The sequence below is a fragment of the Elephas maximus genome, chromosome 21, assembly GCF_024166365.1.
Source record: "Elephas maximus indicus isolate mEleMax1 chromosome 21, mEleMax1 primary haplotype, whole genome shotgun sequence".
NCBI classification, from domain to species: domain Eukaryota; kingdom Metazoa; phylum Chordata; class Mammalia; order Proboscidea; family Elephantidae; genus Elephas; species Elephas maximus.
The window spans coordinates 24,084,086-24,096,593 of record NC_064839.1 but is presented as its reverse complement, the minus strand read 5'-3'; the positions used below and the strand labels follow the sequence as shown (position 1 = coordinate 24,096,593).

Sequence of the window (12,508 nt, the reverse complement as noted above, 5' to 3'; positions counted from 1 at the left end):
CATCCCCTTGACCCTGCCCCCGCCCATCCTGGCTGGTACTCACGTTGCGGAACTCGCGAAAGGGCACAAACTGCACGATATCACGGGCTGCCTCCTCACCCGTGTGGGAGCGCAGCCTGTGGCTGTCCCCGTCCAGGAACTCCATGGCCGCGAAGTCGGCGTTGCCCACGCCCACAATGATGATGGACATGGGCAGCTTGGAAGCCTGCACCACGGCATGCCGCGTCTCCTCCATGTCGCTGATGACACCATCCGTGATGATGAGGAGGATGAAGTACTGCTGCAGGGAGCAGGTCAGATGGGTACTCAGCAGGGCCCCGAGGCCCCTGGCTCCCTTCTCCCTCCCTCCCCTATCCCTCTAAAACCTCTCGAGGAAGGCGGCTCTTCTTCCCCTGCTGCAGCCAAACCTCAGCCACCTCCTTGGGCAGCCTGCTCCCTGGGTCTTCTGCCCTCACAGGCCTTGCATCCATCTGAACACTTCCCTGGTCACAGCTCGGAGCACACGCTGCCTCTTCCTCCTTCCCTGGAAGCCCAGGACTTTGGCCTGGCTTTGCCAGTCACTGCACTGCGGGACTCTGGGCAACTGCCTTAACTCGCTGGGCCTATTTCTTCATCTGCAAAATGGGAGCTGCTGCACCCATCTCACAGACGATATGCCTAACTCGTGGCAGCGACTCATCACTGGCTGAATCTCTGACAGCCAGGCTCACCACTGGTGAAAGAAGATGCATCCCATCAGGCCCACTTCTGGTGAAGGAAGACACCATCTTGGCTGCCAGATACCAGCCTCCCCTTCTCTGCTGCACCTGGGCATTAATGCCTGGGACCCTGTTTACTCCCTACCCAGTGTGACCTGAGACACCTTGCAGGGGCTGAGAGCAGACCCTCTAGACCAGTGTGACTGCAAGTGTCAGACTCTGCAGGTAAGCTAGCCATGTGGGGTCATAAACCTGACAGCACTGAAAGCCATTAAGTCACAGCGGGAACAGTATGTTTTGCAATGTCCTCTCAGTTCTAAGAACTGTGTACCAGTTGGTGCTAGTTTGTCGTTAATGACTCTCTAACTTTTGCTAAGCTTCCTTTCTAACAAAGCCAGCAGGCAGGAAGCTCACAGCTTCAGGAGACAACCGTCTCTAGCTAGACTTTAATACCATTGTACAGTTTTTGTTGTATTTATTTTTATCGTTACCCTCTATTTATGGCTGGTGATGCTGACTTTTCATTTGCAGCGGGATATAAAGTTTCCTTTACAAAATCTAAGTAAAAAAATACTGAATAGTTGGTGTGGGTGATATGTGGGCATGGTATAAACTGTGAAGGTGGGGGGGGCGGGGATGAATGAAGTTCTGGAAAGCTACTCCGTGGTCCTGTGGGAGGAGGGCCCCAGGGTCCAAGTGGCTGAGACCTAACTTTTAACTCAGCTCTATCCTTAGCACCTTCTGGCTTCTTTTGGGGGAACACAATTTTCCTCATCCATAAAATAAACTTGGATATGTTTATTTGTGGTCCTAATATTCTCTGTTTGGGGCTTTTGTCGTTGAGTCTGAATTTTTTCATTCCAAGAAGAGGAAATTGGGGCCCAGACGAGTCCGAGGCCATGAAGCTAAGGAGGGCAGCACTCAGCCAGACTCCAGGCCAGCACTTGGCCACTTTCTCATTCAGCAAGGCCATTTGCTCCCTGAGGGCTCGGCCCCCAGGATGCCTTGCTTCCTTACCCGTACGCTGAGCACAAACTGGAGGGAAAGAGCCAGGTGAGCTTCATGGAGGCATGGACCTTGCCATCCTAACCCCCAGCTCCAGGCAGCAGTGGTCTAGCTCCTGCTCTGTGCCTTTAAGAGGCCAGTCCCTTGGCTGGGGATACCTGTTGCCATGGTGATGGCTGCCTGAATCCCCACAGGGGAGGACTGCTGTTGCCGCCCCCCATCCCTGAGGTGAGGGGAACCTCTGCAAGCCCATCCAGACCCTTGTTCCCCCACAAGGTTCTACCATCTTTCCAGCACCCTTTCCATTAAGTGACCCCCTAACCCCACCTCCACCTTACCAGAAATAGTCTGGGGCACCCAGGTTGGCAGAAGGGAGGGCATTGAGAGGCCTGGCAATGAGGAAAGAATGCTTGACCTTGTTTGGTCTCATATGCCCCACCACTTGTTGGGTGGGACTTGACTCTCAGCCCCTTCAGCTCAAACATGCTGCCCCCCACTCATCCTCCCCACAGGGCCCTCGTGGCTCTCCTGTTTCTGTCAGCCCCGAGTCTAGATTAGGAGACTTCTGGAGGCCTGGGCTTCTCTCTTATCCCTGCAGCCTTCTCCCCAGGAAGGTGGGGCAGCCAGGCACAGGTTTGTGCAGGGCCGTGGGCACCAGGACAGGGTGAGGAGTCCCTAATGACACACGGTGACAGTGTCCACACAGACACTACCTGTCGCCCCACTCTGTGATTCCCGCTTTAGAGAAGAGGAATGGGCTCAGAGAAATGAAGTGACTTGCTCAAGGCCCCGCAGCCCAGAACTGGCAGTCTAGATTCAGACCCAAGCCTGGCTGACTCTGAAGTTAGGGCTCTCTCTACAACATCCCCCTCTCCTTCCCAATGGCATTGGTGGCCTGCAGCTGTGTCTCCAACAGTGGGGCGTGGTGGGGAGAAACTCCTCACATCCTCTCGCCCAGCACCCCAGTGTCCAAGGGCCTGAATGTCAGGATGGCAGCCCAGGTTTGGGCCCAGAGCCACTGCACTGGACTTCAGCTTTCACCCCTCTGTGCCAACCAGCCAGCCATGACACCCACACCGAGGTGTCCGGCCCTAGCCTCGGCCCTAGCCTGGACCGGCCTTGGCAGTGGAAGTGCAGCTAACATGTCCTGGGCTTCTTCCCCAGCCCAGCAGAGCTGGGGCTGTCTAGGAGCTTCAAAGGTCCATTATAACCCCAAGGTCCACCCTCCTACCCAAGACAGACCAGAGGGGAGGCTATAAAAAAAAAAAAAAAATAGAAGGGAAGAATGAAGGCAGAACCAGGGGGTAGGGGGATGGAAAGGTACTCTAGACTCTATGGCCCCTGCACACAGTCCTGGTCTGCCCTACCCCAGGCTTTCCCACATTCGTACCTTTCCTGTTTCCGTTCTGTCTGCCCTCCATACCCTGCATACCCTTCCTGACCACCACTCCAAAACCCGCCTTAGCGTCCCATCCTCCTTCCCAGGCGGAGTAAAGCTCTCCCCAGCCCTGAACTCCGCTTCCCCTGCCAGTGATCACCTCACAGGAGGGCTTCTCGGGGAAACCCTCTCACCCCATGTCTTGTGCGCTCCTCAGGGTACCCTCAGGGACTCTTCTGCACCTCATGGGCCCCTCACAGGGTCTGGCACCCTGTCGATGCTTCAGAGACACAGGCCAATCAGAGCCTGGGGTTTCCACCCAGTAACACTGTCAGATTGGATCCCAAACCCAAACTCCCAACACCTTTCAAAGATGCCTTTACCCAGAGGTTCTTCAGCTTTCTAGAGCTTTAAATAGCCACTTCTAATGCATTTAATGTGATTTGATTTATAAGAAACTGACTTGTCCACAACAGTTCCAAGCAGAGTCTACGGCAGCGGCACTTACCCCCCTAGCTTGTTTCTGAGAAGCTGGCTGCCGAGGGACCTGGAGGACAATGAGGGGATTCTCAGGGTGTTGGCTGCTTCCCCAGCAACCCTTCCACTGGGACACCAGCCTCCCACGTACCCAACCAGGAATGGGCCAGGGGACAGAGGGAAAGATGGAGGCCCCATGATGGGAAGTTCGTTGGCCCCACCTGAACCAGGCATTGCCTGCTTAATGGCTTTCAGTGGCTCCTCACTGCCCTCCCCAGAGAAAACTCAGACTCCTCAATGGCCTCCAAGGCCCTGTGGGACCCTGTCTACCTTTTCAACCTCATCCACCCCCGCTGGAAGGAGCCCTGGTGGCGCAGTGGTAAAGCACTTGGCTGCTAACTGAAGGTCGGCAGTTCAAACCCACCAGCTGCTCCACAGAAGAAAGATGTGGCAGTCTGCTTCTGTAAAGATTATAGCCTTGGAAACCCTACGGGGTAGTTCTACTCTGTCCTATAGAGTGGTTGTGAGTTGGGATTGACTCGACGGCGATGGTCACACTCCTTCGTTCAATTATTTCTGCAAGCCATGCCGCCAGGCCTTTGCATATACTGTTTTTCTACCTGGGACACACGCACGCACACACACACACACACACACGCACATGTGCACACGTGAGCAAGCGCACGCGCATGCGTGCACCCACATACACGCACACACATCTTTCAAGACTAATTCTCAAGCACGCTTCAAGTCTCAGCTTGGATGTTACTATTCCAAGAATCTGTCCCTGGCCCCTCCATCTGGGTTGTTGCTCTTGCCAGGTGCCGTTGAGTTTCAACTGCTAGTGACCCCATGTGACAGAGTAGAACTGCCCCATAGAGTTTTCCACACTGTATTCTCTATCGCAGCAGACTGCTAGGTCTTTCTCTCATGGAGCCGCTGGTGGGCTCAAGCCGCCAACCTTTCAGTTAGCAGCTAAGCGCTTAACCATTGTGCCACTGGGGCTGGGTTAGGTGCCCACCTTTATGATCCTGGACTCCCCTCACCAGAGGCTTAGCCGCCATGCATCACAGCTGCTGCTGCCTGGTCTGGCTCCCACTAGACTGAGCTCTGAAAGGCAGAGCCTGTGTCTGGTTCATCGGTGTCTCCTGGTGCTGCATAGCAATACACTTGGGTGAAGAAACGGGAGAGTGCAGGCATGCCTAGGGACGTTTCCACCACCTGCTCTCCATTTCCTGACGTGGGAGCACATGTATACACGCCTGTGTCTGGGGACAGTGACAGTGAAGCCATACCTAATATTCCCCAAAGAGCAACTGAACAAAAAGGATCAGATAGTCCAGAAACTGTTCTCATTTGCCCTGGGCCTAAATGTGCTCAGCACCACCGAATGCTGGCCCAAGAGATGTCCCCAGAATCAACTGCCAGCATTTACTGAGTGCTTTTTGTGTGCCAGGCACTGCACAGAGCAATTTCCATGCCTGTCTGGTTGAGTCCTCACAACGCTTCTAGAAGGTCTATTTTTTCTGGTTGAATCCTCACAACGCTTCTAGAAGGCAGGCACTGTTTCCATCATTCCCGTTGTACTGTTAAGGAAACTGAGGCTCAGAGAGCTTAAGTGACCAGTTCAGGTCACACAGCTAGGAAGTGGGGGAGCTAGGATTTGAACCGGCTTGATGAGATGCCAGAGTTTGTGGCTGAGCCATCAGGAAGCCCCACTTCTCCCACATTTGGGGTCCTGAGAGACAGGGATAAAGCAGAGGTTGGAGGCATAGAAGTGGCTGTATATGTTCTTAGATATCACAGCAGGTGGGCTGATACAGACCCCCCGGCCTCACTTCTGAAGCCTAAGTCATGTACCTGGGATGGGTGACAGAGCTGCGATCGCCACAGCAGCATCCCAAGGGTAAGGGAGCCAGGAGGAGGCTGCTCAGCCGGGTTGGGAGGACCAAGCCAAGACGAAGTGCTGGGGCCAAGAGGGCTAGGTTTCAGCATCCCCTGCTTGAGCCTCAGGTCCTTGTACCCCAGAGAAAGGGCCAGGTTCTTTCCTCTGAGGACCTACAGCAGTTGTTCCTGAGAACACAGACACCCTTCCTGGCCTCCACAGGGCCCACACCCTGCTCCAGCCCTGGGCTCCCCCTCTCCCCAGCACCCTACCTCCTGCCCAAGTCCACCCTCCCCCGCCTCCTCTGTTCCTGGCTCAGCAGATGAAAAAGCACAGCCCCAAGGCTAGGTTTTACTTCTGTTCCTCCCACCTCCTCCCATTCCTACCCCTTCACCCTGTGGTTTTCCCCCTTAAACAAAAACGCAGGCCTTTTTTCCATTCCTTTGGAAGCTGCCTCAGGTGCATACAGACTGGGTGAACAACGGCCCCTGGCATCCAAGCGGGTGTTCCAGCTGAAGACTGCCCCAACGCCCCCCCCCACCATGTCTCTCTCTGCCTCCTTCAACCAGTGCCCGCACCTAGGAATTAATAAGAAAAAAGTCCCTCCAGGCCTTTCCTGGTTACTGCCCCATTCAGGTTACCCCCAGGCCCTCCCAAACCCCGGGAACATTGATTCCCATTTCGTAAGTGGGGATGGGACTCACTGCCAGGGCTGGGCCTCCAGCTGTGATGACCAACAACCCCTCCTTCCCCACTGACCCTCAGCCACACTGCCGCACCTCCTCCTCCCCCTACCTCAGCACCTTGTCTTTGCTGTTCCCTCTGCCTGGAATTAACTCTGCCGATCCTTTCTTGCCCTTCAGGTCTCTTCCGGTGCCAGGCACTGTGTTATTTCATTTGATGCTAATACCACTTGCGCAAGATGGGGCCTATTAGTATTCCCATTGTACAGATGAGGAAACTGAGACCATAGAGCTGAAGTGGTCTGTCCAAGTCATAGAGCGAGGAAGGGGCAAGGGCAGGCCTGGTGGCTTGACTCCAGGGCTTCCATTCCCAACAGGAGCCTCTATTGACTCCTGAACAATTAGATCACGCCTGCCCCTCCCCTGGCTGGTCCTTGGCTCCTCATCTCTCTCTCTCATAACCTCACCTCCCTAGTGACCAGGTGCTTCCCTCCTCTGGGTGGTCCCAGTGGTCCCCTGACTGAGTCACCTCTTAACGCCTCCTAAGCTTCACGTGGTACGCGGCTCAGGGTAGGTGCCACCTTGAATCCGCTCATTACCAGAACATGTCTGAGCACCTGCCACGTGCCAGGCAGTCTGCGAGATACAGGTATGTGACGGTGAACACACAGACCCAGTCCTGACCTCCGTGGGGCTGAGAGTCTGGGGGGTACCCACAAGATACAAGGAAACACTCCCAACCGTTATCGGAGTCAAAATGTAAATAAGCAGACAAAGCAGGGGTGGAGGAGCGATCTCCTTCAGCTAGGGGGTCAAGGAAGTTCACTCTGGGAGGTGGCATTTGAGCTGGGCGCTGAGGGGTGAGAGAGAGACAGCCCTGTACGTGAAGAGTCTGGGAAGAATCTCCAGGCAGTGGGAACAACAAGGGCAAAGGCCCCGAAGGAGGAACAAGCTCGGTGTGTTTGAGGGACAGGATGGAGGCCCGGGTGGCAGGATCATCCTCAGTGAAGAGAGGGGTGGAGGAACAGGGAGGGGCAGGGGGAGAAGGGGAGAGGTGGGGCCTTGGAAGACTTAGTCTGATGTGGGGGTTTTCAATAGGGGAGTTAGAGGATCTGATATTTGCTGTTAAAAGGATTCTTCCATGGGAGAATGGATTCTGCTGGAAGGGGCAAGAGTGGCCACAGGGAGCCAGTCAGGGGTGAATGCAGTATCCAGTGAGACCTGGTGGTGGCTGTGACATTGGGGATGTGGGCAAATTCTGGATAATACTATGGAGGTAGAATGAAAAGAACAGTCTGGAAAGGACTTCAGCTCTGACGCAGCAACCCTGCCCTTTGAGTAGAGGTAGAAGCCAGAGGGGCGGGGGCTTGTCAAAGTCTCCTAGGGACAGGATGGGTGGCCAGGTGGGAAGGGGACCCAAACTCCTCAGTCCTAGTCCAGCATGCTTTGTGCCCCAGGACTGGGTTCCAGATACTCAGCCACAGCTGGAGCCTGCAGAGCAGTCCTGAGGAAAGGGGCTGGGAAGTCCCAGCCTTAGCAGGTGCTCAGGCTCCTGAGCTATGCTTACCATCCTGCTGATTTCTACTAGGCTTCTCCTGGCTTTCTGACTGGTCTGGTCAGTCAAGTCCAGTCAGGTGTTCAGGGTCAGGGTCAGAAGAAGACAGAGGGGATGGCAGAGAACTTACAGAGGCAGAGGCACTGCCCTTAGGGTAGAGGGAGAAGACCTCTCAACCTGCTTTGCAGAGTGAGCTCAGGGTGGGTCATGGTGGAAAAGGTGACCTTTGGTGACCCCGACACTGGCCTTCGGTCTTGCCAGTAGGACCCACCTGTGGAGTCAGCCTGGAGCTGGGGAGGGAGAAGGGGTAAGGACCAGGGATGGAGACACCCACCATGGCCATTTGCCATATATTCCAGATGCCCCACAGCAGCCTTGGCAGTCTCAGGCAGGTTCCCATTCATTCTGGCCTCATTACTGAGTGCCAGGCCAAGCCAGACAGTTCCGCAGCCCTCAGCAGGGTGACAAGAGGTGGGAGCTGCTCTAACTGGGAACTAGGTGGCCCAATGGGTCAGCTTTAGGGCTGCAGGAATCACCTCTCCTGGTTTCCATCTGTCATGGGAGTGACAAGTACTCTTGACCCCAAGAATACATTGCCCGTTGATCACAGTTCTATTTCCCAACGAGCATGAAGGGAACTGCTGTGTCCTTCTCAAGTCTGTACTCCAGAAAGCCAAGTTGAGCTGGTCCAACCCCCTTATGATACTTGCAGGTAAACTGAGGCCCAGAGAGCTGTAGGGATTTTAGAGCAAGGGGAAGACAGAGAATCCTGCTTCCCAGACTCATGGAGCGGGGAGAGGGGTGGTGTAGAAAGGACAGACCTTGGTCTACACCTCCCCCAGGCAGCCAGGCTGGCCCCCCTTGTGCCCACGTTTGTTGCCATCTACTCACCGTGGCCGTCTGCTGCTGCGTGGCCTGGGCTGCAAACCGGGCCACGTGGTTGACAATGGGAGAGAAATTGGTGGGACCATAGAAGCGGATGTGGGGCAGGCAAGCTGAATATGCTTGGGCGATGCCATCCACGCCTGTTTCAGAAAGAAGAGTCAGGGTCAGCCCAGTCCCCCCGACCCATGGTCTAGATGAGGTCACATCGGCCCTGCACCCCCTCTATTCCAACTGCTAACAAAGCGTCTATTTCCTACTCACCCAAATGCCATTGTGAAGGCCAGAGTGGGCCCCATGGAGTGGAAGCTCCCAGAGGGCAGGATCAGAGTAGTATAAAGCAAACAGCTCTGAATTTTGAGTCAGCCAGACCTGAGTTCAAATCCTGCCTTTGCCACTTCCTAGCTGTGGGACCTGGGGAAGTTGTTTACTCTTTCTGAGCCTGAGTTTCCTTGTCTATCAATGGGGCAGACAGTCCCTACTCTTGGGCAGTTGGCAGGAGGGAGACCTAGTAGGTTCTCCAAAGACAAGGGGCTTGGCAAAGCCTGCAGTAATGCTTTGGGGCCCTAGGGAGGCCCCTGGGTCCCATTCCAGACACTTCTTGTCAGAGCGATTGGGGGATTAAGTGAGAAACTTGCATAGCCTCTGCACACAGCTCTCTGTAAACAGCCGCCATTATGAGCCCAAGAATATTCCCACTGCCCTATGATCCTGCCCAGAAGTCCTCTGCCCAGGATAAAGTCAACCAGCCTGAACCTGGACAAAATGTCTCTGGACCCCTGCCCCAAACCACAGAGCCCCAGCAGAAGCACAGGGCCACACCTCCAGCTGACCGATACCCACGGTTTCTGAGTCGCAGCATCACCCCCAAGTTGGAGACTTGATGCGTTTCCCTTCTGAGCACAAACCTGGCCCAGTTTTGGGGTTTCCCGGGGTGATGAATGCTCCCCCTAAGCCAAATCCTAGGCAATTCTGAAAGGGCAAAAAGGAGGCCCAGAGTGGGCCGGGGCCTGTCCAAGGTCTCATGATGGTGGGGCTACCCTCTTCCATACCTGCCTCGATCCCCCTCCCCTCCTCCAATAGTTTCTGAACTATTCCTGGCAGGCTCAGCAATCCACTTAGGCCTGGGGCTGGGGAGAGCACAGACTCCACTCCCACTTCCCAGTCACCGCCCCCCCCCCACCACACACACCCCAGCCCCAGGCGCCCTCAGTCCTCCCCCAAGGAGCAAGGGGCAGAAAGGCTCTTTGTGGAAGGAGAGCGGGGTGGAGTGGAGCTGAGCTGCCCCTGCCTCCCCAACTTCCTTACAGGGATGGAGGGAGAAGATAGGCAGACATGTAATGGTACAGCCCCATCACCTCCTGGGCTACACAGGGCTTCCTGTCATTCTCACCTGGCCATCCCTTGAGGTGAGCTAAGCAGGTATCATGCCTCCCCAGGGCAGGTGAGGAGGCCAAGGCCCAGAGAGGAGCAGTGACTTCCCCAAGGTCACACAGACAGGAAAAGGCCTTGAACCCTGGGCTGTCTGGCTCCAAACCCCGGCTCTTCCCCATCTGTCATTCTGAGAAAGCATGAGGGAGAAGGTAGGGGAGAAAGGGACCGAAACCTGTACTTCCTGGTCTCATCCTCACACACACATCCCGCCCAGGGAGATGGCCAAGCATGGTGTGAATTTAGGGTGGATGCAAGTGGGCTTGACACTCACCTGAGCAGAAGGGGTTGGTGGGGTTGAAGTTGATGGCAAACTCATGGGAGACCTGAAACCCAAAGAAAATTCTGAGGTGGCAGCCCCCTGCTCCTCAAGCCTGGCCCGGGCCCCCACCCCCTGCCAGGCCAGGTCTCCCTCTGAGGGTACCTGGCTCCTTCCCCCCAGGCTGGGGCTGTTAATACTGCCCCCCACCCCTGCAACATCTGCTTTCACCTCCACTGTGGGTCTGACCACGCAGAGAGGCCTACCACTCTCACTTCATAGTGTAGAAGACAGAGAAACAGCCCACATCACTCAATCTCTTCTGGAGGTATCAGGGCTGCCTATGCCTCCTAGCCCAGCTCAGGGTCCTCTGTCATCCCTGAATGGGACAGAGGTGCTTCTGAGGGAGGTAGGTTCAAGAAGCCCTGGGAATGGCCCCTTTGTCACTGTGCATGAGTCCACCATCAGCAGTCCCCTTCTTTGGGCCTCAAAAGCTTTCCCCACTTTTATCATAGGCAGACGCTGGGAAAGGAGCCTGCCTCGTGTCAGCTAGCCACACTGGAGGTTAGTGACAGGGGATCAAGAAGAGTCACCAGGGCAGGCAAACCTGTCACAGTCCCCTCAGGGACTGGCCCTGCCTCTCTGCCGCCAGGCCCAGCTCCCCAGTCCAGGTGGATGTCAGAGGCTAGTCTCACCCCACATACTCTGGACACCCTGGGTCAATGGCAATCAGTTGATGCTGTTCACCTACCTTCCCCCCCTCCCCCTGAAATGCAGAGGGACCGTTAACAACCCCCCTCCCCCCATTCAGAGCTGTGGTAAGACTGGTGGCCGCTGAGCCCAGGGCCTCAGGAGAGGCCACAGAGCTCAGATAGGGGGCTCAGACAGAGCTTTCCCACTCCATCCCCCAGCCACTTCACAGTCTAAAATTCCCATCTAGGCCCCTTCCCTACTGCACGCCACGCCCCATGTTCAGAGCTTTGCAGGCATCTTCCTGCTCCTTCCTCACAACAGCCCAGTGGAAGAGGGCCTGTTATCACCCATTTTACAGAGGAGAAAACTGAGACACGGGATAGACTAGAATTTTCCCACAATCTCACTAGAACCAAGCCCAGGCTGCCTCCAGAGCTCCCGCTCCATGAACCCACTGACTCCAGAAGGTGTTCCTCCCCCAAGGTTCTCAAAGTAGAGGGTGAGGAGGTATCCAGGGGAGACAGAGCCGCAGAGCTCAACAGGTGGAGTGCTTTAGTCTGGGCACAAACAATCCTGGACAGACCTTTTAGCTCTGAGATGCTATGATGGGGGTGTTGGAAGGCCCTACCAAGACCAATGTTGCCATTTTACAAAAGAACAAACTGAGGCCCAGAGAGCGGAGCATGTGTACCAAAGTCACAGAGAGGAACAGGCCTAAGACCCAGGCCCCTCCACCCTCACCAGGGGCTGGACCGCTGGCCTTCCTGAGCGTGACTCAGCCAGAGCTGCCCACAGCAGTACTGCCCTGGGCTTGGCGGCTGGGTGGCTGGGGTGAAGGGAAGACCCCTCCCTGCTCTGTGCCCACTTGCCACCAGGAGGGAGAGTTTTGGGGAGTAAGGTTTTCTGCCTTTGCTGTGTCAGCCCCTGGGTGCCCGGCAGGGAGTCAGTCCCTTGATGCCCCTCTTGGGACCTGTCCCTTCCCAGGGGCCCTCTTCACCCTGTCCCCCAGTCTGGGCTCCAGGTGTGGGGGCCAAGGTTCTTGTTGCCATGGAGATTTGATGAACCTCTATAGACATTAAGAAGGGGGCTTGTATGGAAGGGGCTGAGAGTAGAAATGGTTGCCAGGGAAACAGGCCTCCTTTGGGCCAACAACTTCTGCAAAATCAGATTTTAGGAGAGTTCAGAGACTGAGTGGGAAAAGCCCCCTCCTGCTAGATATGGATTCATATCCTGCTTTCTCAGCCCGCCAATCTCTTCATCCCCCAACTCTTTCTATCTATTTGGGGGTGGGCCTGGCCTGGTGGTCAGGTGGGTGGGGCTCTGGGAGATGGGCTCTGAGGTCACCTCCTCCAGCAGCTCTGTTTCATGGGTGGAAAAGAGTAAGGTTCAAAGAGGGCCTAGGAGTGCCCAGGTCACACGAGTGAGGCACAGCAGAGCCAGGACCAGACCCAGGGGATAAGCTATCCTTGCTGTCCGTGGCAGCCCAGCCCCCTCACGCTTGCCTGCCCTGGTTTGTCAGAGAAACACCAGTAAACACCGCAAGCTTCCTGGCAGCCACGCCA

At 55.7% G+C, this 12,508-nt stretch overlaps 1 protein-coding gene across 2 annotated transcripts in view; it reads right to left on the bottom strand.

The window, feature by feature from the left end:
• CPNE2 (copine 2) overlaps positions 1-12,508 on the bottom strand; it is a 59,309-nt gene that overhangs the window by 3,517 nt on the left and 43,284 nt on the right. The window contains exons 13-15 of one of the 2 annotated variants that reach the window (XM_049864620.1): positions 10,269-10,320; positions 8,573-8,706; positions 44-280 (exon numbers count right to left, since the gene is read on the bottom strand). In XM_049864620.1, coding sequence (XP_049720577.1) covers positions 44-280; positions 8,573-8,706; positions 10,269-10,320 — 423 coding nt within the window. Of the gene's footprint in view, positions 1-43; positions 4,713-8,572; positions 8,707-10,268; positions 10,321-12,508 lie in introns of those variants that run through there. The other variant, XM_049864621.1, reaches the window with a different exon arrangement.